This window comes from Podospora pseudopauciseta (genome assembly GCF_035222475.1).
Source record: "Podospora pseudopauciseta strain CBS 411.78 chromosome 2 map unlocalized CBS411.78m_2, whole genome shotgun sequence".
Lineage (NCBI taxonomy): Eukaryota > Fungi > Ascomycota > Sordariomycetes > Sordariales > Podosporaceae > Podospora > Podospora pseudopauciseta.
In genome coordinates, this window is record NW_026946663.1 from 3438939 (window position 1) to 3462476 (window position 23538).

Consider the following 23538-nt stretch of genomic DNA (forward strand, 5'->3'; position numbering starts at 1 on the left):
TAGTTCTTGGTTCTGGCGCCAAAAATATCATCTCGTTGTCAATAATGTCAGAACAACGATATAACTTACAAGAAACACTAAGAGAAACCCATATTTACACATTTGTCAGGCAATGAGTTTGAAACGTGGGATTGTTGGGGACACGGAGCAGCGCAACATCGAGAAACGCTTGCTCAAAACTCTGGGCAAACCCCAAAACCTGGCCCCGCGATCTGACTGGCTACCAGTGGTGTGTTTTGAACTCGAAGGATTCAACCAGCTGCGGCCAGTCACGTCCCAGAGCTGGCCAAGTATGATTCGGGACCCGGCTGCCGCTTATCATTGTGTGATTTTACACAACCCATGGGCCTGGAATGGATCTTTCCTTGGACTATGGGGAAGCGATTTTGGTCAAGCAGGGGAGATAAGGACCTGCTGAGATAGTTCGGACTGAGAGAATGGTGACTGAGGTCTAAGCCACACACATATCGCCTAGCAAGCAGCTTAGTCGTCAGATCAAAGCATGGGCGGATATACGAACGGGTGTCTTTCCTCTATTTACCCGGGGATACACGGAGGATCGCCGGCCTTTGGCCTCACCGCTCGTCTGCACAACCGCAGACCGGCTCCGAACAAGATAACGGACCTGCTTGCACGGCCCCGTTCGTTCGGTGGCAGAATGTTTGCACAGCCTGCCCCACATCTGAGAACGGATTCCAGAGTCGGCTTGGGGAAGAGGGGCCGAAATGCAATGGACAGCACCTTGCAGAGACCGACAGGAAGAAAAGCAAACTTCCCGCTTCTTGGCCACCATTCTTCGGTGGTCAAGCTTATGCCAATCCCTTCTTAGTTTGAGAAAGATACGAACGAGGGATATTGACGGCTAGCTTGATAATTCTGAAATTTGTGAGTACGGAGTGTATTGGCCGCCCCCGAAGGCACATGGCGCGGGATGTGCCCTCATGGCTATTCTCCAAAAAAAAAAAAAACCAGTGGGAGGGCTCACCGCTCCCACACCACCCACATCATGGAAAAATCTCCCCCAAATCAGCAATGCCACCTCCACACTTGGAAGATGTGGCGCAGCATCTCAGACTGAGGCAGCCAGCCGTTTGAAGAGCACCAGTGACTTCATTTTGCGGGGAGATATCGACGCCATCTGGATTAACCCTGCCTTTGAGCATTCTGAGATTCGAGGCTCGGCATAACCTGGTCCGTCTCAAGTCTCACTCTCCCAGTCAGCCAGCGAATGGCATCTCACGAGACTCGACCCCCGGAACTCTCCGACGACATGTTGATATGACTTGCCAAATCGGGACACAACTTTCGAGGTCCAGACGGCGCAAATATCCCCCGCACCCGACTGAAAGGGGTCCTCATGATAGGAGATCGAGTGGCTCAGATGAAGTCCGACGAGGATGAGTCTGAGACCTTGATATCAAGCAGGAGTCGACGCATGAATCGCACGTCTGCGTAGGGCTGAACTCGCGACTTGCAGAAGCCACTCGGCTCTGCATCAAGGATTGTCCAATGCCCGTCATTGTCATTTTTCAATGTCTTGACAGGATGGCCATGCATCGATCGACCGGCTGGTGGTTGTTGGTTACGGCCAATTGGTACCATCAAAGGCGGCCCCAACCATGGGCGTTGTTGGCTTGCTCATAGGGCTGAAATGGAGGGGCAAGCTCTTCTTTAACATAGAGGTACCACGCAGGTATGGACCGTGCTCGTCGACCCCGCCATCCATCCCTCTCCGCCTTCCCCTCCAACGGCATGTTCCTATCTCCATGATATCGGCCGGTATCTGGTTCGGGTCAACGCACCGGCGTTTTGTTAAAAAGACAGGCTGAAAAGCAAGGCTTGACAAGCAAGCCAGCGGCGCAAAGCTTCGAGCTGGCGGTATAACGTATGTGGTGAATCGGGACACGATGGCTCTAGACCTAGTGTCAATGGAGAAGGACCGTTTCTGACAAATGGAGGACACGCGAAAGTTCCCAAATGGGTGATGGTGAGGGAGGACGGCAGTAGTGTTTTGGTGGCACGAGGTCGCTGCGTCATCACCGTCGTCGCCTGTCCCCCCGTACCCCGTGGGATTTTGGTGGAGGCGCGGTGCAGCTGTCTTGATGCAATACTGATGTCGAAGGGTAAGGTAACGGGTGGGGTCCAGAGCGTCTGCATTCGACCCCAATTCCAGGTAGAGCTCCTTCCCATCGAGGAAGACTTGTTCCAAAACATTCCGTCACGTAATAAACGGAGAACCGTCACTGATGATTATTTCGGCAATCAATTACACCCGCGCCAGCCAATCCCGAACTCAGACGTTAGCCACCAAGGTGAGACGATAGAGTTGAGCATCGCAGCCGTGTGACGGCTTGCCACGCAGACTAGCTGGAGTTCAGCGGACACAAGTCGGCATTATTACTATTCTTTGCCTTATTTGCCCTCGCTCAGAGCACTCGATAGGACTGACGCACTGGTTTCTCTCGGACTTTCCAAGATCGATGTGCGAAAGGAAATCATCGAGATGCAATATGCATGGTACATATAAGTACCTACCTTTACCTTAGTCTAGCCCTCCCCCCTTGCGAGAAGCGGCAGGGTACCCTGGGCGCTGAGACAGACACTAGCCCGGGCCGCCCGCATGCCCTGAACGACAAGAAAAAGTGGGCTGAACGGCGGCCTGAACGAGCCGTGGTCGCCTGCAGGTATCATTCATATCCCATATTAACGAGCCTCGCCCACCTTCCCCCTCAACCCCCTTGCTCAGGTTCTGTCTTGCAGCAAAGCTGTGCCCGCCTGTCTCCACGACAAGACGTTTCCAGCAGAAATGATGCGCCCTTGAGCTGACCTCCAATATTAATCCCTTTTCCCCTGGTGCTCGACCATTTCTCCTCTTGCACACTCACCTTCACTTTGTTTTATTGTTGACTGCAAAGCTGGGGCTTCCCTGTCTCCATACAAACACCGTCTGAACTCAAGCTTCCCTGTTTACTCCATCGATCAAGGGCCGGCCCGAACGACTTATACCGAGGGCTCCGCCAATCGAACAACAACGTGGGCAGTGTAGGTAATTTACAAGAGGTGACAGCTCAACGCGCCCCAAGGATTCTGACAAGCCAAGCGCGATGGCTTCTCTGATGCCAGTCCACGCTGTCTTTGCGCCAGCTGGAAATGGCGCTTCGAATGGTGGTGGTGGTGGTGGTGGTGATGGGCAAAAGCCAAAGCGCGCGAGAACAAGCAAACCCAAGGTCAAGACGGGGTGTAACAACTGCAAGTAAGGGACATCCTCCCGCTGTCATCCCGCCAACGAGCTTCAAACTTCCCGGTGATGCATATTGTTGTGTCTGTTGGTTGGTGGCGCTGACCCCTGTTCTCCACAGACAACGAAGGATCAAATGCGACGAACTTCGACCAGAATGCTACAACTGCGTGAGATCAAAAAAGATTTGTTCCGGATACCCTCCTCCTCCGCGCAGCGCCAGACCGTTTGAAGAAATCAGAATTGCACCAAAACCAATTGCCGGTGCCGGTGCCGTTGCGGCCGCTCCCCCACCCGTTCGCGATGCTCTTCAACTGCAGCCTCACCCACGACGGGTGGCCAAACAGCTCAAGCGGACCACAAGCCCCCTTACACCAGTAACACCTCAAGCGTTCATGATGCCAACAATGCCAACCATGCCCGTTTTGCCGATTAACGTCTCGATAAATCTCCCATTCACCGCCGAAGAAGGACTCTATTTCCAGCTGTTCCGTGAGCGGACGGCAAGTGAACTCTCGGGCTTCTTCGACTCTGCCTTCTGGGCACGAAGCGTCCTGCAGGAATGCCATGGCGCATCCGCCATTCGGCATGCGGTTGTTGCTCTCGGAGCCTTGTACAAAACTCTAGATAAAACAAACGAGTCACCGCCGGGGTCACCAAGTTCAAACGCCAGCCCCTATGATAGTGCCAGGAGGCACTGGGAGATGGCTTTCAAGCAGTACGCCAACGCTCTGAGCGCGCTAATCAAGGCCGATTCAGCAGAGTCCTCCAACAGGACGAGATTGATGGCGAGCGTGCTGTTGGCATGCTTTGACTCGTTTGTTGGCGACCACCAGCAAGCTATTGTCCAAATCCAAAATGGGCTTCGACTGTTGGAGAAGCTCCGCCAGGAACGGAGACGGGCATTCTTACCCAAGCCTGAGGAGCCGGTGGAGGAAGAGCTCATTCAGATGTTCACTCGACTAGCCATTCAAGCAAAATCCTACGACATGGCTTTCCATTTTCCACAACCCTATGTCGTCCGCCTGACCGCGGCTGCCCAAGACCCCAGCTCACCGGGCTCTGAGGGCGGCTCGCCCATTTCAACTGACCAAGGTCCCGTCCCAGAGCGATTCTCAACTGTGCAGGAAGCTCGTATCGTATGGGATCGCCTTGTCGAGCGCATCTTCCGCTTCACCGAGACCATGTTTGTTGAGGCTCAACACGGTGTCATGGGCATCCTTCCAACTACGCTGGCGCAGCGCGGTATGGGCTTCAAAAAGGAAATGGATGACTGGGCTCATGCATTCGAACACATCCTTCAGTCCAGAACGGCACCGGGCGTGAGCAGCCAGGAAAAGGCATGCATTGCTGCAGTGAAGATGCATCAGATCATGAGTAGTATTCTGTTTATGATGACATTTTCCGACAGCGAGCTGCACTTTGACAAGTTCACGCCGGATTTCAAGCACATTGTGGATCTCGCTCTGGAAGTTGTTGGTGACGAGGAAAGAAGAGCGGCAGCCAAGCGTTGCCCAGATCAGAGATTCTGTTACCACCAAAGCCGATGCGAACCCGATATCTTTGGAGGCCACGAATACGCCGCACGCCATATCAAGCCCAGCTTCAGCGCGGATCTGGGTATCGTTCCGCCGTTGTATGTGGTGGCGACCAAGTGCCGTGACCCCATCCTTCGACGGCAGGCCATTCAGCTCCTGAGGAGCAGCGCCAGGAGAGAAGGCATGTGGGACAGCGAGCTGACGGCACGCATTGGGATGTGGATCGCCGAGGTAGAGGAAGAGGGTTTGTTTGCCCCCAGTGATTTTGCTCCGTCCCCCACCGGTTCGAGCCCTGTACAGCTGTACTCGCCCCGTCCGTCGACAAGCGGCAGTTCTTTGACGCCGCCGCCTTCTGCGACATACAGCGGAGGCCGATCGAGCCTCAGCCCTCAACCTGGGTTCGAGTACACAGACAGCCCGCCTAGTCAGAATGGATATGCACGACAGTCGTCGCTTTCACCCAGTGTTTTGTCGGTGCAGATACCGAAAAAGATTGTGCCGGCAGAGAAGCGCGTCATGGTCAGGGCAGTCGAGTTCAGCCTGCGTGACCGATCGGCTACGATACAACTGGGCTCGCGAAACCTCAGACTGGGGACACCGGATTTGAGGACGAAAGTGACGAGGATTACGTGGTGATGGAATTTTGGGTTTATCTTTTTGCTTTCTCTTCTTGAATATCTCGACTTTCTCATATACCCGGACAAGTGCTCTCTAGTCTTGTACAGAGGAGGTCTTTTTTTTTTTCTTTTCTTTTTTTTTTTTTTTTTTCGTTTCGCTTCTTGTCGCATTGTTGAAACGATATTTTTTCATGTATGTGATGGGGGAAAAGGAGGCGGGAACGAAAACGGAAACGGGGGGTTCCAGAAAACGGTACACAGGAGAGCATGGGTCGAGCAATTGGATCTCACGACCTTGCGTGTATTTTGGGTGTTTTGTTTTGTTTTGCCTATCTAGCTTGACTTGGTGGCGTTCTGTACAGCCAATGTTGAATAGTTGTTTGGTGTTGGAGGCAAGGAGGGTTAGACAAATCGCCAGGGAACTGCTGTTGTGTGTCTCCCAGCAAATCCGTTCATTTTGGAAGAGCTGGTATCTGAAGAAGTTGGCGGGACGGGATGGGAAAACAGAACGACGATGCTCTAGTCTTTTTTCGCTTGGAAGGAGCAAGATATTTAAATAAACCAACCCATCTTGATCAAATTAGATTGCTTTGGCCGTGATTGAACTCTTCGTGTCTGTTTTGAGGAAAAGGGAAATGCCCGTCAGGCGCGTGAAGCCTTCCCTTTTTCTTTTTTTTTTTTTTTTTTTTTTTGGTGCTGCATTTCTAACAACTCCTTGGTGGGTTTTTAAAAGGAAACATTCAATAATAAAGCAGGAAGGGGGAATCTTAATGTGGCCGGCCTCTTTTCATGAGGAAACAACTTGGGATGAGCTTTCCTCCAGGTCTGGGCAGACAGATGTGAGGGAAGGGATCTGCTATTTGTCTACCGCAGTCCCTCCTTCCTCACCTTATCTCTTCTACATCCTGAGCAACAAGGGCAGGAGCAACCGCGACATATAGATTCCTTCCCGGCTCCACTCCCGCCACAGCGGCACCGGCCAAATGGTCGAGCTGGTAAGCAGGTGAGCTTTTTGCTCCCAACCCACCCCCTCCTTCCACATAGTTATGACATGCCTTGGATCGTTTGCTTTACCATTTATCGACCGGCACAACTATAATATTGGATCAAAGTTGATGATGAATCCCATCAAATTAGTCGCTCTTCTTCCATCAAAAAGCTACCGCTGACAGCCTAGGAACTACCCATCATCTGACCCCATCATCCGCCTATACACACTCTTTCTCCCCTAAGACATCCCCCAAGCCTGCCCCTGTCCGGGTTGTCCCCCCTCCCCCTCCCACCCTCCACTCTGCTGCTGCTGCTGCTGCTGTCCCTGCCCCTGTCCCTGATACTGCTGCTGCTGATGCGCATGCATCATCTGCTGATAACTCTGCTGCTGCTGCAACTCCCTCTGCATCTGCGCCTGCTGCAGCATATAACCATAACCCATCTGCTCATCCCCCATCATCATCATCTCCGGCCCCATCATCAACCCATCCCCCCCAAACCCAAACCCCAACCCCAATCCCCCTCCCGGATCAAGCTTCTCCATCTCCCTCATAAAGAATGACCGCTCAATCTTCTCCATTATCACCCTCTTCCCCTTTTCCCGGTCATAAACCGCCATCGTCTCCGGGTACTTCCTCACGTTGAACCAGTGCGTCAGACTGCGCAGGGCCTGCTCGAGCGGAAGGGCTTCCTCAACCTCTGCGTCGATATCCGAGCCGGCCAGCCATTCGTCTCGCAGTTCTGGGCGGCAGTAAAGGTAAACCGCCGTGATTACCCGCATGTTTGACTGCCGCCACTTGCGGCCGCAGTAGGGGACTTGGTTTTTGAAGAGCTTGAGGGTGTACAGCCGTAGTTCCTGCTGGGGAACCTTCAGGGTCTTGCGGAGGATGGGGGATGACTTGTACTGCACCAGCAGCAAGTTCCGGTGGGCCTTGTTCTTGCAGATCTTTTGCATGATTCGTAGATAGTTGATCAGGCAAAAGAAGTTTCGCCGCGAAAAGTCCGTGATGGGCTCGCTGGGGAGAGGGTTGACGGGGTAGCCGAGCTCGTCAACTTCTGGGCGCGTGGGGGGTGCTTGTTGCTGTTGTGCATCAAACGATTGCTGTGCGTCTTGGGACGCTCCTTGCTGATCAGGTGTGGTTGTTGGTGATCGACGACGTTTGATGGGGGGGGGGGCCGCGTCGTCCTCTTCCTCACTGACTTCCTCGACATCCTCGAATTCTGTAGCTGTAGGGTTAGGCATGCCCGGATGGGGTATCACGCCAGCCCGAGAGCCGCAAAAGTAGAAGAAGCTATGTTACCATATCAGCTTCCCATCACTTCCAACCAAGACGAATGAAGATATACACACCTATGCTCGAGACGATCAAGTTTATTTTCCACAACCTGCTGTACGTCGTGGACAGCAAACAACTTGAGTACCAGCGGAATGTAACAAGAATCCAACAGGAGCTGTGTCAAGTACTCGAACTTTAGAACGTCTGAGGCCCATGTCAGCACACTATCATCACAATGCTCGCTCCTGCAAAGAACTTACGAGAGAGCTTCAGCCACTTCAACAACAGGATCAGGATACCCGTGGCAGCCTTGGCAGCAATTTCCCGATTCCTCATCTCATCCACATCTGCATCTGAGGGCGAACCCGGATCAGGTCCCTTCCCGCCGGCCCCATTAGGCCCAGGCGCCTGGCTCGGCCCATTAGCCCGGCCGGCAGGTGGACCACCACCCTGTTGCTGCCCATTAGGACTGGCAATAACCATGTTACTAGCAATGGCCAGTACCTGCTTCAGCAACACCACAACCACAGACTGGAGCTGCGGCAGCGCCTCCTTGTAAAACTCTTCAACTGCATCCAACCGCCGCTTGGTGTTGTCGTCAACCTCCCTGGGGCCATAATCCGCTCCTGATCTGGACGCCTTTCCGTCTTTGTCTCCTGGCTTCACCAAGCCCAGTTCCTCCTTCTCCTCAAGCGTCAACTCGTCAAGGTCGAGCTCATCGATGAGATCCTCATCCGCTCCCTCGCAGCCACCACCCCTGCCCTCTTTCAGAAACTTCTCTCTCTCGTCCCACAGTTGCCGAGTAGCCCGCGTCATACGCACTCTCCTAGAGAAGAGTTCTCCTGCTTCCATGATCGAGGCTGGCACATCGCTGCCTTCCCACTTCCTCCCCACCAGCAGATCCTGGAGCCCTGCTCCTCCTTTCCCACCTGCGCTGTTACTAGTCGCGTCAAGCGGTGGGTACATGAAAGGGAAATTCTGGTTGGTTTGGTAGTTTTGTTTCTTTGCGCCCTTACCACCGGCTGCCGGGCTCGGGGGTGGTGATGGCGCTGGTGTCGCAATATGAACGGGCTGGTTAAGGATCGATCCTCCTCCCGTCTGGTTAGGAGGACCGGAGATAATCCCAGTTTGGGCGGTGTTTCGGGGTGGGTGACTGGGTAAGTGAGGTAGTAATGATGTGTGCTCTGCTTCCAATGGAATTGCTGGCTGAGGCGGGACGTATGCTGGGTATTTTGATGTAATCTCCTGTCGGAATACGTGGTAGTCCAACGGCGAGGCCGTAATCAGTTCCATGTCTTTTTCGTTGATCTCCCTCTCGCTTGTCGCCTTCTTCGTCTCTGCAAGCTCCTTCATACCACCAAACACCAGCAATATTGACTTCCAAAACAAGAGGAAGATCTGAGTCTGTGGCAAAATCCCAGCCTCATCCCACCTCAGCTTTGCCGTCGCCAGCATGAGAAAGTCCACCAGGTTGGGGTTCAAGGCAACTGCAAACATGTTAGCAACCAGTCTCCCTTTTCTTCACCAAGAAAAAAGGTGCACTTACGCAACCTCGGCCTGACCTCCTCCATCCCTTCCGAATCCTCCAGAGTGACCTGAATAACGACATACATGACCGTCATCAAATGAATCAGCTCCTCCGCCTGCATCTGCAAACTCTGCGGCGGCTCATCCGCCCAAAACGGCTCAAAGGCCCCTCTCAGCGCATCCCACATCACCTCCACCCCTCCACACTCCGCCAACACCCTCACCCCCTCCTTCATAGCATCCAACTGCACCTTCGTAGCCGCACTCTTGCACTTCCCCTCCACAACCCCATTCAGCATCCCCACCTTCCTAACAGTCACCGTCTCCGTCCACCGCCCCAGAACAAGATACACCACCGCCCCAATCGCCTCCCCTCTGACCATCCTATCGTCTTGATCATCGCTCAACGGCTTGATATGCCCCAAAATACTCGTGATAAACTCCTTTCGTTTCGAAACATCCACCTCATCCCATCCCGGCGGGGGCTGAGCCTGGCTTTCTGTAGGTGAAGACTCGGGCGAGGCAAAGTACTTCCCCCACGCCGTGTGAAAAGCCCTGTTCGCAGCGTTCAACCTAACCCACTGCCAGAAATTATACATGAACCACTCGTCGATTTCCTCCTCGAGGGGGCCCATGTCGGTGTATTCGTAGTCGTAGGCTATCGGTTCTCTGTTGGGGAAGTCGTTCACAATTCGTCTAAGTTGTGCCAACGAAAGGGAGTCGTTTGGTGAGACATTTTGTTGTTGCTGCTGCTGGGATTGTTGACCCTGCTGCTGCTGCGGTTGAGAGGCATCATTGGTCTCGTTGCTGTTAGCTGTGTTTGGAATCGGTGGTGCGGGGACAGAGGGGACAGCTGGGGGAATGGAAGGTGCTGAGGGCTGTTGGTTACGGACGAGGAGGGGGCGTTTGGCCAGGGATGTGGGAGGAGGAGGGGGTGGTTTTGATGTGTTGGCGGGGCCAGCAGCGCTGGCATCGACCGTGCCATCTTGGTCGACTCCTGTTTTCTGAGCTGGTGGCTCAGCTGCAGGTGGCTGCGATGCTTCTTTTCCTTTCTTGGATGCGTCATTCGCAGCGCTCGAGGCACGGGATGGCCAGAGTGAGTTCATGATATCGTTTCGTCTGGAAGCTCCCCACAAAAGCTATGAATGGTTCGGCGGTCAAGAAGTTGCGAGGAGTACTGTCATTTTTCGTGGGGGATTAATTGAATAATAGCGAGTGTTTTGAAATGGCTGCGTAATCTAGTTTCGTCGGAGGTGTTGAAAGTACAAATAATCTTTTGATTTCGTGTCACGGAACGTTGACGTCGGACGAGGAGGGAAGCTCTTCGTGTTCAGCCTTGGGCGGCAGGACCCAGAGTGTTGGTGTACTAATGGCGGGAAGTGGGTCATTTACAATCTAATCAAAAGTGGGACACTGCATGATCCCTTGTTCACATCAACTTCATTGATATTCATCAGCAGAAAAGGATGCAATTTTTTATTATAGAGCATCTTTCAAACAATCCTCAACTCCGCAACGTGGTATACCCTTTTCTTTTTCCCGTGACGCCAACACAATCATATAAGACAAAAAATCAAAAGGAACAGTAGTGCCAAAGAGAACAAAAACCCGAACGCTTCCTTATTCCGCTATGCATGTCCCTTTCAATGATCCCAATCTTTCCTTCTCACATAAAATCTCCCTTCCCAAGTATCCCTAGAAGCCGATTATCTCCCTTCTACCGTTCCGTCCATGTTTGATCCTCCACGCTTTACTTCCTCCGCTCTCGCTTCCCAGACGCCCCACTTACAGCTCTTTATTGTCTGTATCCTTCATCATCAGCTGTTCATGCCTTTGCCAAAAGCACTCCCAACCCCCAATCCTGAAACGGAAATCTTGCCCTTGCTCCACCAGTCTCTGATCGCCCTTTAGTCACCACCCTCGAAAGCCCTCAACCTCGCGCCCAGAACTCAATTCTAGTAAGCCCTGTACGTCTGGCTAGCAATCAGAAACCTCTTCCCATACTTTGACTGCTTGGCCAGCGAATCCCAGTTCGGCACCAGAATAAACACATCGTTGAAATGCTGCTTGACCGAGTACTCCTCGTTGCTCCTCTTGCTGACTCCGAAGTAGACCGTACCAGAGACATTGACCATGATCATCATCCTCACGCCGTCGTTAGGCCCGTGAATATCGATCAGGTTCTGAGCGGCGCCAAAGCGGTAATCGGCGTTGATGACGTGCGCATCAAAGGTGTCGACGACGTAGCTGACGTGTTTCTTGTCGTTGGTGGCTTTGGGGGCTTCGCGCTGCTGGGCAAGAATCTTCTCCCAGTCTTCTGGGGTGGGGCAGACTAGGCCGTTGACGCAGATGTCGGCAGGGGGGTGGCCGGCGTTCTTGTAGGTGTCATTGTTGGTCACGTAGGACTGGCTGACGCCCTTTCCCTCATTGATTTGGCTGTAGTACCAGTTGACAAACTTTGAAGCAGCTGAAAAATCATGTTAGAAAGGTGGTTCGGCCCTTACGTTTGACGGGGATTAGTCACGGACCATCAGCGGCTTGCCGAGTGTTGGTATCGTCGACGTAAGTCATTGTGCGTGCTTGATCGATGGGGGAGGTAATTTGAGCGATGCTTGAATGATTCTTGAGGGGTGAACCGCAGATGCGTACTTGACCGTTGCGAGTTGCGACTTGCGACTTGTGCTGGCGAGGTTCTCGATGAGGTTTGCGCGCGAGATAAGATGGTTCAAGTTGCTTGAGACGGATTGTCGCGCGAAGAGGCTGCAAGACAGAGACAAGAAGTATTGGACTGTCGTGATGCGCTGTTCAGAATATAGCTTTGCTAACGAGGAGGTTGCGAAAAGTGGTTGCTTTGGTCGCCAAGCGAACGGTTGATGTTGGGGATGAAGGTCGCGAAAGTGAGCAGACAGTTGATGGAGAAGTGATGGAGAGGGACAAAAGGGCAAGCGAGTGAAACTGGCAGAGTTGCGCCTCAAAGAGTAGGTTCCAATCAAGCCGTACTTGGCCTTGTGACTTCGTGAATCAGGTGAAGGTTGAAGTTTTCTGCCTGGTTTTGCTCCGGTGGAAGAATATAAGGTTGAGCAGAACAATTGTGAGCGAGGCTGTGGTGCTCCAGGTGAAAAGTGTAAATATTCTTGGCGACGGCAGCCTTGTTCCAACGTCAGCTGTCCCACAGCCCCACTCCAGCTTCTGAGCCGCAAAGCTTCACGCACCAGCTGCCACAGCCGTTCACCATCTGCCAGACGGTCCGAAGCCAAGCTTGCTTGCCGAACCTCCCAAAACTTTCGGCCGGACATATCCCGGCAGGCCATCACCACGCGCGACACCCCGACGACGGCGGCAACGATTGAGTTCGGTCAATTCGGCTGCCCCAGCCTCCAACCCCATTTCTCAGCCCCTCTGTAACCGCCAAAATGGTCAGAATAACCGTATCATCCCTCCTCAGGACGGCGCTCCGGCCAACCGCCTCTGTTCCTAGGTGCACCGCCAGGTATATCCTCCTCTCCCTCTATAACTCCCCCACCAAATACTAACCCTCTCTTAGATCCTTCTCCTCCCTCCCAACCCTCCGCCCAACCCTTGCACCCACCCCCTCCGCTTTTCGCGCCCCATCTCAGACCCTTCTGTCCCGGGGACCTATCCTCCAGCAACAATCACCTAGCAGTGGAGCCGAAGGAGTCCTCGATTTGATCTCTTCCACCTCCATCTCCTCCAACCCGGCGATGCAGTCGATGCAAGTCCGTTGCGGACCCCGCCCAACAATGGCCAACGCCAGTCGCCTGATCCAGAAAAGGAGACACGGGTTTTTGAGCAGGATCAAGACCAAGAACGGGAGGAAGACAATTGCGAGGAGAAGGGCAGCAGGCAGAAGGAGGTTGAGTGCTTAAGCTGGGGTGTCGGCAGAATGGGGGAGAAGGAGGCATGGCAAAAGGGGAAGATACCCACATGGAGGGCACACGAGAGATGTGTATGAGTACGGCATGGAAAGTAAAGAGCGGGGAGGATTGTATCATATGAGGCAATGGAAGAGATAAATAAAAGGAATCTCTATGAAGATGCCGCTGTGTCTGGTGTAGTGATATGCTTTCGTGGCTTGCTTATTTTGACAGAGTCTCACGAGCAAGTCATCGAGGAAGCGGAGGAAACTGGTTCCTACCAGCGATGGAAAGTCAGGAATAGAAGCTGCCCGCCCGATTCTTGCGGAAAAGACTGTCCAGAGCCTCACATCGACGCTTTGGCATCTCGACCATCAAAAAACTTCAAAGTCAGGCACTCTACATGGGCTCCGAGTGTGACACGTCAATAATGAAGACGCCCTGTTACGTCTAAACTTGCATCGCCATCTAGTTTACTCAAGGCTTGGTGATGAGCAAGCTTGCTCATGGAGCCAGACTCTTTCCATACTCACCCATCAGGAGGTCTAGCATATCTCAATTCAATTCGATTGCTTCGTCCAATCACCTTCAGCTGCCTTGCGATCAACAGAACAGCATGTCTCACACCTGGGTTAGGGTTCCCTACCTTTTCAACACCATCCATCTCCAGCAACTTCTTTTCCACACAGTCACATGCCTCATCAAACCTCCCTCATCAACCTCCCCTTCCACTACCAATCCCCACTTACCCAAACCATCACCGACAAAACCCCATCAGGTCAGGTCAGGTCCGTCGTTAGCACCATCACGACACAACCATCCATGATATGGCCCAAGCTCCCGTTCCCTCGTACCTCTCTCCTACCCACCCCAGATCTTAACTCCGATCCATTAAGCCCGTGCTATAACTTAACCAACCAACTTTCAACTCAACGGTTTATGTCAGCGGCCAATCCCCCACAACGTTGCATTAAAACGGCTTTTTTCCCCTGTCTCTCCATTGACAAGTTTGACTCAACTCCCCGTGAAATTTGACAAGAAACACAAGAGGAGAAGGTCTGTGTGTAAACAATGTTTCTCTTTTCCTGCAGATAGTGTACATAGGGGGGCGTGTAACTAAGACGGGCGGGAGGTCAATGCCCAAGCAAGCAAGCAAGCAAGCAAGCAAGCAAAGCCGTTCATCCGAACTTTTTTGTCTTTGTTTCTGTCTCTGCACGAATTGATCGATCTGTTTTTGAGCAGGTGATGTCAAGAAAAACAAAAGGCATAGCCCGAGATCGGACATGACTATTGAAACATACCTACCTAACATGCCTTCCCAACCCAACCCCAAGCTGCGGCCTCTTTTTTTCCCCTACCGTACCAAGTCCCCCGGCCGAAAAAAACGGACCATGCTCGATGCCTGACTGACATCCATGTTCGGAGGACCGCAGTCCGAAATCCGCGCACGGGATAGGGGTATACCTTACCTGACCAACCTGGAAACGCCGTGCATTTGGGAGTCAACAAATCTCAACGGAAAACCCATCTTCTTTCAGTCATCTCGTCCGTCACTGCCCAACTACCGTAAATCTTTTTGTTTCCTCGGAATTATGCCGTGCTGCTATTTTTTGTCTCCCCATGTTTCCCAATGTTTGGTCTTAATTGGGCAACTATGCGGCTCCAGTACGGAGTATTTCCTGTTTCAAAGTCGCTCATTCATGCAGCAACATCAAGCACCTCCCCATGTTAAACAAAACAATTGATCCAAAATTTTGATAATATATTTTTCTGCGAATTCGCGCACGCGGCGGCCAGCTGGTTGTTGTCGTCCTCGAGTAGTACATGTTTTCTTCTCGGACTTGCCTGATCCATAAATATATGTTTATGTACAAGTGAGTTTTGAGCAAGCCCGACAGCTTCCTCGGAAGCTGAGAGTGCCTTCCCCCCTTCTACCTCCCAACTGTCATCGCCCTTCTTTTGGGAAGCGTATAAGATAATAAACGGTGAGGGAGGCGGACAGAACAGCGGACCAGAATAACGAGATAGACATTTGTGCGTCTGATATGTAGTGGTGATTTGTCCTCGTTCGAAACATCCGCCTTCGCAACGAACGAAATAGAGGAATTGTGTAGTAAAAGATAGATAATATAGCAAAATGATGATAGAAGTTAAAAAAAAGGGGTGTGGTATCGATCCTAACATAAAAAAAACACAATGACAAAAATATATGAGAGGGTAAAATGCGGTCCAAAAAAATGATGTGTGTGCGATTGCAAACCAAGTCCAAAACAAAAGAACAAGAACAACAGAGGGGATATCCGGTCAAGAAAAGAGCAAAGCAAATCCAGAAAGAAAACAGCAAAATAAATAACAATACACCCCCCACCCACCAAAGGCCGGTGTTCTTTGTGAAATGCGAACCAAATTTTGCCAAACCAGAACCCCAAACCATTGCCAAAAATACGAAATGCTCCCCCCTTCCCCTTTTTGATGAGCCGGACAGCATTATTCGTGAATAATTGCAAAGGTATCACGATCCAGTCCGGGTGAGTTGTTGAGATCTCATTTCTCGCGGACGCTGTTGTTCCCATGTGCTCTGTCCTCCTCAATCAAGAGATTTTCCTGAAATGGTGATTGGATACGTCCTGAGTAACTCGAAGTGGGTGGTGAAAGGAGCGTATGTGTGGTGTGGCGTCTAATATACATGTCTAGCGCCTCGAGCCCCGTCGATAGTTAATTATGGTTCCTTGAACCGTAGTTATCTTCAAGTGGCATTCCAGGCATAATGCCCAACCCCGCCGTAAACACCTCCGGGGGCCCCGGAAGAATGAGAGCCTGGGGGTGGAGGTGGGTGAGGGTGTTGCTGTTGCTGGTGGCCGTGCTGATGCGACTCGGGCTTCACGCTCGGAAACGCGTAGGGCCTGTCGGAACTACCATTGTTGTATGAGACGCTTGATGCTGAAGGTTCGCCCGCCGTGGTGGTCCAGCTCTGCGAAGAGGGGAAATAGTCTCTGGGCGGCGGTGCGTTGGGAGCTGTGGCCGACGAAGGCGCTGAAGTGTTGTTCTCTTGCGAGGGCGCTCCGTATTGAGAAGGTCCACCCTGAGCACTTGATGGGTGCTGTGACTGTGGGCTCATGTCGTTCGCCGCGTAGGCTGATTGAGGGGGGCCGTAACGGTACTCTCCTGGGGCTGTGTCGTTTGAAATGGACGAGGCTACCGACTGGTGGCTCGCATGACGCGGCGACTTTGATGGCCGGGGGTTGCTGTCGACATATCGGGGCACGTTGAGCGAGTTATCGGCGGTCGTCGACAGAGACAAGTGTGGTGGCGCGGAGGTTGCTTGCACGTAGGTAGCGAACTGAGTTCGGATCGGCGGTGGCTGTTGATCTTGCGAGACAAGGGAGAGCTGAACGGATGGCATCGATGTCTGCTGGATGGGTATCTCCTGAGGCTCAGCTGTGTAGCTAGGCGCGCCAGAAAGCGGCAGCTTCGGGTAGGGCTCGGATGGCATTGTCGCGGTAGGGTATGTCGCTGAACCTGGGTTGTGTGGCATCGACACCTGGCTCGAAGGATTCCATGTGGTGGGATAAGAGCTAGTTTGACTTGTCAGCAAGTTTCATTGTAAACAGATATGGAGAAGGGACCGGGACGTACTTTGACCGCATCTGCATCGGGCTCTGCGACATTTGCTTCGGAGCAGTGAAGGTAAAGGCTCCCCTGGGAACGTGTCCGTCCAAGCTCGAGATGCGAGGTCTGGCATCGTGTGGCGGCTTGTTGAGAACAACCGCCTGGGCGACGATTCCCTGGCCAGTCTCAACAAGAGTCTGGCCCCGCGAGCCGGCACTAGATCCCAACAAAGGAATCTCCTTTCTGGCCTGGAAGTTGCGCGGACTTCTGCCTCTCACCACAATGGGTGCCGTTGTCAGCTCCGAGAGGACGAGCTTTTGTCCATTTGCCAAAGTTCCGTGAAGCTTGAGGTGCAACACGAAATGCTGTTGCAGCTCCTTCCGTCGGCCGTTGTTCGCCGTGGCTCTGGTAACCTGGTTAGTGACTCATTCCCATGTTTATAACAGTGTTGCTGCTCCCCAACTCACATTCTGAACTGGAGACGGCGCCATCCGATCGGGTAGATAGCGTAGTGTTCGCCACTTGTGTCATCCTCGTCCTCCGCCCATGGAATCAAGGGAAGATTGGGCGGCTCCTGGTCTGGGGCCTGGTTTACCTCAGGCGAGTTTGGTGGCGGTGTCTTCCATGGGATCACGATCAACCGGACTGGGTGTCCATCGACAGACTCGATGGCGGAAATGCTGACTTCCATATTCTTGATCTGGCTGGTCTCGCCAGACTCCAGAAGCACCGACAATGGGACTTGTGGGAAGCAAAGGCTGCCGCTGATCTGGAACAAGTTGCGCCGATAGCACGTCAACTCGGCGTTCAACACGTTGCCGTCACCCGCAGCCGAGGGAAACTCGGACAGGAAGAACATGCCGTGGAGCTGGGCGTCAATCTCCATTTCGTGCATCCGTCCCTTCGCGTCGACGATGGTGTGCTTGTCCCCCACTTTCTTGAACGACAAAAGTTTCTGGTCGTGGTTGGAGGGCTTGTAGTCCTCCCGCAGGTCCTGGACCATCTCGGTATAGGGTGCCTGGTCAACCTGGGAGTATGGCCTTTTGAGGCTGTTGATGCTGGGGATGTTCATCAGAGATGGGTGCGGGTACCGGTCGTATCCGTCGCCCTCCTCCTGGCCGGGCCGGGGGTGGTGATATTGCGGGTAGTCCATGGTGTGTTGGCGACTTCTAGGACGCACGAGATGCGATGGTGCTGGTGGCGGTACGGATGGATCTTGAGGATTGAATCTGCCCGTCATCTGAACGGGATTTCCATAGTTGGACCAGAGGCTACCGTGTTGAGTCTCAGCCCTCAGCTCTGCCATCGTGTATGTCGCCGTGGCTGACATGGGAACCTGCCTGTTCCCCTAGAGCAGCCCAGAGTTCTCCGCAGCAGCTCCCACCCAGATTACCAAACAGACAAAGAGAAGAACAACACCTGCCTCGTAGTGTCAAGTCCCGCTTCACAGGTCCTTCTTGCAATGATGCCGATGGGGATGTCGGTGGATGATCAACAACAAAGTGGTGGTAAAGGATAGGATGACAGCCTACAGCAAGGTTGCAGGGCAGCGTGTATGTATATGTATGTACGAGCCAATACGGCCAGGAGGTGGAGGGGAACCGTTTTATGAGAACAAGAGGCTTCGGCAATGCCCCGGGGGCGACAAGGGACAGAGGCGAGGCCAAGCATACCCTGGCGCCTTCAAGCATGGGATGGTAGGGAGAACTGTTTAACAACGCTTGCAGGGCCCGTCGCGCGAAAAGGTGCTCCAACCATACAGGGAAGGAGGGTGAGGAACGGGGCGATCTGGCAGGCAAGCCCGAATTCCCCTGCTAGTCGAGATGGGGCAAGATACCGTCCCAGAAGCTCAAGGACAGGCTCTGCTATTTTACCACGCCCTCCTTGAAGCCTCTGATATGACTTCTAGCTGCTTGAGGTGTAGCTTGCTATACATGCGATGGAATAGCAGAGAAAACAGAGCATACACCCGATTCCCTTAATCTTGCCCACCTACCCAAACAGGGGGCCGTCAACAGGTCCGCACAAGCAACTTCACGCGGTCTTTGCTGTGTCCACCAGCGGTCCCCACTTGGGTTTGAAGGAGGGGTGGAGGTACGGGGCCGGTAGGAGGAGGAGGGCAAGTGAGTGATCAGAGAGGTATGAGGACCTTGAGGTGCATCATTCTGCTTAGGTACTTACTTGATATGCCCCTCCCCCCCCTGTCCTGCACCACCTGTCTGCCGAGCGGGAAGAGAAATACACATATCAACAGCCCCCTACCACCCATTGACGCACAACGTTTTTCTCGGAATAACTGTGGACTATCTCTTTCGGGGGATGACCCGCGGGCACAGAACTTGTGGGTGGGTGTTTGGACGGACGGCGCATGGGGTCTGAATGGATACACGGGGGGGCACATCTGGCCAAGCCAAACGATCAGAGGGGATGGAGGAGCGGACAAGACGGCAAGCACCCCCTCGGCCCCTCCTCCGTCCAATCCAAGGCCAGGGTAGGAGAGGGCCCCCGGTTGTCGACCTTGTCGGCCGAGCGAACAGGGGCATCTGATTAGGCCAGGAATCCTCCGAGGGCTCTGGGCGAACAGCTAGCGACCCGCAATTTTCTAGAAGACCGTTGGGTAATAAACGCGCCGGCGAAGGGCCTTTCTGCTGCTGCTTTTTCAGAAGGGAATGGTCTCTTGTCGAGGAGGGGGGTAAAAAAATCGGTTCACGAGATTGCTCTCGACCGGGGTGGAGAGGGCGAACCAGAGCGCCCCCCGGTGGACCCCAGTCAGCTCGGCTCGAGATGGAAAACACAATTACACACCCCTGCCCTGTCCTGCCCACCCCCTCCTCCATCCCCTCCTCCCCAGTTCCCCTCCAGTGCTGGGTGTTGCTGCTGCTGCTCCTTGCTTGCATTCTCGCGCGCTGCCCGTCCGCCGAAAAGAGGGACGACAGATGCAATATCAGGCCTTTTATACTCTTGGCCACCGTTGTGGACGCCCTTTGACACCTCACAATTGGCAGAGGATTTTAAACGAAATCAGCAGCAACATAAAGAAACCGCCTCGGACGCTTGCTGTGGATATCACATCGCTTTGTCATTTGATCACGACCGCGACGGCCGCGAGGTCCTGAGCAGACGATGGGTGATGGGCAACAATGGGCAGCGGGAGAGCAAAGTGCCTGGGCCCGCAGTGGACCGAGGCACGTCGAATCTTTTGCAACCGCCTGCATTGCAGTGTCTCTGGCTGGCTGCTGCTGCTCGGGCAGGAAGGACGCACAAGAAGTGATCAGCGGACGAGTCGGCGAAGGACTCGACAGCAAGATGGTATATCAGAAAGGAGGTATCACTTCGGGGACTTGTGTGTGGCGGCGAGATGCAGGTTACGGGTCTTGGGTTTCTTCTCGTCCGCCATCCGGTAGGTGGTTCGGCGACCATGATCAGTGATATAATTTCTTCGTGATGGCCTCTCTCTTCTTGTCAGGAGGTGCACTCGAGTCTAGGAGCAGACGACTGGGTAACCCCGGCCATGCCGCATGGCCCGATTTGGTTGTAGTGCAGCACAGGGACCATCCGGAAAGCCGCCATAGCAGTAGCAGCAAAATGCGGAGGTGGGAAAACGGCGCCGCTTGACGACATTCCCGAAAGGGAACTTGGTGCCTGGCACCCGGCTTGGGCGCAAAGGCCACGGCGATAAGTTATGGGAGAGGAGCGGTCATGCGATTTCAAATGCGAGCCGTGGCTAGAACCGCATGGCCGACAGGAGGCTGGCTGTGATTGGAGCAGGTGGGCGGGATTGGCAACAGCTCAGCAACCTCTCAGTGATGCTCAGAGGCCAGCTCCTTAGTCCTTGCTGTATCGTGCATATGTGTCGTGACAGGGAGGGCAGCAGACGAGCTCGTCCGCGCTATCTCGATCTCCGTGCGGTGGAACTCGGCCACCACCTACTGCTGCAATATCCAGCCAGATGGTCGAATGGGGGAGAGTCACTGCTTCCAAGCCACCTGCTGTCCTCGAGCTGGCAGAGAGGCAGCAGCAGAATCTGATCTTGATGGAGGTCGTCGTAAGGAGGTCGTAAGCTGGTATCCCGAAGCCACATGTGCATCTCCCAGGTGTGGTATTTAATGTATTTTAAATTGCATCGCACGCAGGCTGGGGAATAGGATGTCGAAAGTGAGTGAGAAGCCCAGTGGTGTTTCTAAAAAAGAAATAGTGGAGGAGTGACAGGTCAAAAAGGTGTGGGTGTGTGGGTGATGCCTTCCAATGGCTGATTCGGTGGTTGAACGGGTGCGCCTTCCTCGCTACAATGTTGTCTCACACAGAACAATCTGTATTCAGGCAGTGTCATAATTATACCTACCTACCTTTACTACAGCTTCTCAGCTTCCTCTCCTGTCACCGGTGAGTATGTCTACTATGTAGGTATCGACGCGTAGCTGCTTCTCGCCTTTTTAACATGTCACTCGCTCACAAACAACAAACAACCCCCGATCCCGATCAGTCAAAAGTCTTGTCAACGGTCTTCGGTCCAACGCTAGATGCAAGGTGGGGGGGTTGGAGTTGCTGTTGGACGGCGCTGGCTTGTCCATCAGGATTTTAACTTTTTTCTCTCTTTTCTCCTCTTGGTCGAGCGGAAGCGGAAGCACCCTGAGGGGCAGAGGGACGCCAAAAGGTCGCAGAGCGCACCGAGCGCACCCGGTCATTGCCGTGGCGGTGGCTGTCGGTTGCAACACTGTCGTCGACTCCATGCATTGGCGAACGTTACAATCACGATTGCATCGGGGTAAGCCAGGAACCAGCGGCCATTTTCTGAACACGATCTGACCTGCCGAGCTACCAAGTGCGACAGTCTTTTACACGGTTGCGATACAGATATCTGTCAGTTGCCTTGCTTGAGCTTCAGCTTCGGCTTCGGCTTCAGTTTTCACCTCATTCGCATGGTTCATCAACAAGGGCTCTTCGCGCGTGCTGCAGGGGCAATGCCACTCTGATCACATTCTGACCGCTCCACGGGCTAAAACGGCTCGCTTGGTCTTTGTCGGCTGTCTAGCAGCTGTGCTGATGCTGAGCTAGGAACCGTTGGAAATGTCACGATTCTCGATGACGAGGCCCCTGGTCCTTGACAACAAGAAACAGCAAAACTTGGCTTGTTTCCCTCAAAGGCTAGGCTGAGTTTGGAGTCGTGCATTTGGCGAGTGCGAGGGGCGTTTTCTATTGTTTCACGCTCCAACAGCCGCTTACATGTTGACATCGGCGTACAACCAACAACAACTACGGATACAAATCCCCAGAAACCACGGTAATATCCCGATCTTCAAAAGTTCTCGGCCCGCAACCACGGAAGATTCGAGGCTGCCGTCTCCAAAGTTCTTACAAGCTACCAGATAAGTCCTGTCAATTCTCGGTTGCACATGCTGCTCGGGACTTCGACGGCCCCGAAAGCTGGCTGCTCTGGTCTGGTATGCGTGTCAATAATAGCTTTCGTACTGCACACTGACCGAGATTGACCCCTATAGTCTCCATCTTACACGGTCGGTTTAAGCCTATATGTGCTGGCTAATATAGGGCTTGTCAACCACACCAAAAATCCCTGTTCAACTTGGTACGAGCCCGCTGTCGCCCAGCAAGAAACACAAAAATCCAGCGCTCTTATTTCTCCGTGGACGTACATCACACAGACAATATCTATGCAAGTACGCGAGGTTGTCACGGTTGTACGCCCATTATCACCCTTGTGATGGCTGCTTTGGGGCATTTTGGCAGGACCGGTGTCTGAACACGGCGCAGCCCCAGGCGGATATCGAGGTGGTGCAACCACGAAACCATCATGTCAATGTCCAGCACTCGGGACTTGGGCAAGCAATGACACCTGGGGTCGGCACTGCCCTGCAACCATGGCCCGATGTCATCTCTCGGCCTGCCAGTGGCAGCCACCCCGCGTGTGCACACACACATACACACCACCGACCTCGAGTTGCAACAAGATCGACCAGCCCCTCAACCAATGGTGAGCATGCCGAGCGGGTTCTGGTGAACAAGCAAGATTTCAAGATATCTACGATAGGTAGGCCGTTTGTCGGGAACTTTGGTGTATGTTTTATCTATTGTGCTTGGTCTTGCTCAGCAATATCGGTCCCGCCCATTGCCGAACCGCCCAAGTTTGGCTCTGAGTGCTGCGCATCATCCATCACCATCCCGCCAGCGGCCGGCAACGGAGATGATGACAAGCACGCCGGGAGTCGAACACTGCTTCCGGGAATGGAGACAAGCCCAGGGTGAAAAGAGGGGTGGTTTGTCATGCTCCAGGCAGGCACTGAGCAGTTGGTGCTCAGGAATCTGAGCGGCTGGCAAAGGTCCCTCGACAAGCAACCAAAGTTCGTGGTGGAGGACCCTAGGCCGTATTCAGCAGCCCGCTCCGACCGGAAACACCTCCACTGCACGAAGATCCTGGACTCCACTTGTGTACCATTTCTCAATCGAGGAACCACTTCTGCGGCCAATTCCCGTTTCTACGCCGCCGCGGAGGGGGAGCAACGCCTGTCTTGCGGCCTGGCCCGGTTGTCATCGCTGAATCATCCTGCAGTACGATAATCACACGGCAAGGAGTTGTTCTCATCTGCCGCATAGCTTGAAAACGCCGCAGCCGACGCTGTGTGGCCCAAAATGTTGGACTACTACGCAGTACCCGTCGTGGGGCAGCAGTAGGCAGGGCCCCGGGGCCACAGCAAGATGCACGAACATATGCCATTACATGCCATACTACAGTACTTGCTACCTATCTCTTCAGCAGCAGATATATTCCGGCCTGATGGGCAGCACTTGGGTTCGCTGATGCTCCAGACGAGAAACGAAAAGTTCTGTCGGTCTCCCAATCAGTCCAAGGCA

At 53.5% G+C, this 23538-nt stretch overlaps 5 protein-coding genes across 5 annotated transcripts; 2 read left to right on the top strand and 3 right to left on the bottom strand.

Moving 5' to 3' along the window:
- The first annotated feature begins 1338 nt into the window (after window positions 1-1338).
- QC763_209430 (uncharacterized protein) lies at window positions 1339-6004 on the top strand. The gene is made up of 3 exons (XM_062909993.1): window positions 1339-2527; window positions 2607-3253; window positions 3360-6004. The coding sequence occupies exons 2-3, from the start codon at window positions 3105-3107 to the stop codon at window positions 5410-5412; spliced, it is 2202 nt and encodes a 733-aa protein (XP_062768857.1). The 5' UTR covers window positions 1339-2527; window positions 2607-3104; the 3' UTR covers window positions 5413-6004.
- Window positions 6005-6477: 473 nt separating this feature from the next.
- On the bottom strand, window positions 6478-10519 carry FAR11 (Factor arrest protein 11). Its single transcript, XM_062909994.1, has 4 exons — window positions 9207-10519; window positions 7921-9147; window positions 7735-7864; window positions 6478-7675 (listed from the first exon to the last, which is right to left on the bottom strand). The coding sequence occupies exons 1-4, from the start codon at window positions 10291-10293 to the stop codon at window positions 6622-6624; spliced, it is 3498 nt and encodes a 1165-aa protein (XP_062768858.1). The 5' UTR covers window positions 10294-10519; the 3' UTR covers window positions 6478-6621.
- A 117-nt stretch (window positions 10520-10636) lies between these two features.
- On the bottom strand, window positions 10637-12278 carry QC763_209450 (uncharacterized protein). The gene is made up of 2 exons (XM_062909995.1): window positions 11716-12278; window positions 10637-11654 (listed from the first exon to the last, which is right to left on the bottom strand). The coding sequence occupies exons 1-2, from the start codon at window positions 11756-11758 to the stop codon at window positions 11143-11145; spliced, it is 555 nt and encodes a 184-aa protein (XP_062768859.1). The 5' UTR covers window positions 11759-12278; the 3' UTR covers window positions 10637-11142.
- On the top strand, window positions 12251-13231 carry QC763_209460 (uncharacterized protein). The gene is made up of 2 exons (XM_062909996.1): window positions 12251-12677; window positions 12732-13231. Exons 1-2 carry the CDS (start codon window positions 12601-12603, stop codon window positions 13072-13074), a joined length of 420 nt encoding a protein of 139 aa, XP_062768860.1. The 5' UTR covers window positions 12251-12600; the 3' UTR covers window positions 13075-13231.
- Window positions 13232-14656: 1425 nt separating this feature from the next.
- Window positions 14657-21179, bottom strand: VIB1 (heterokaryon incompatibility protein). The gene is made up of 3 exons (XM_062909997.1): window positions 17139-21179; window positions 16699-17076; window positions 14657-16637 (listed from the first exon to the last, which is right to left on the bottom strand). Exons 1-3 carry the CDS (start codon window positions 17999-18001, stop codon window positions 15809-15811), a joined length of 2070 nt encoding a protein of 689 aa, XP_062768861.1. The 5' UTR covers window positions 18002-21179; the 3' UTR covers window positions 14657-15808.
- Window positions 21180-23538: the final 2359 nt, after the last annotated feature.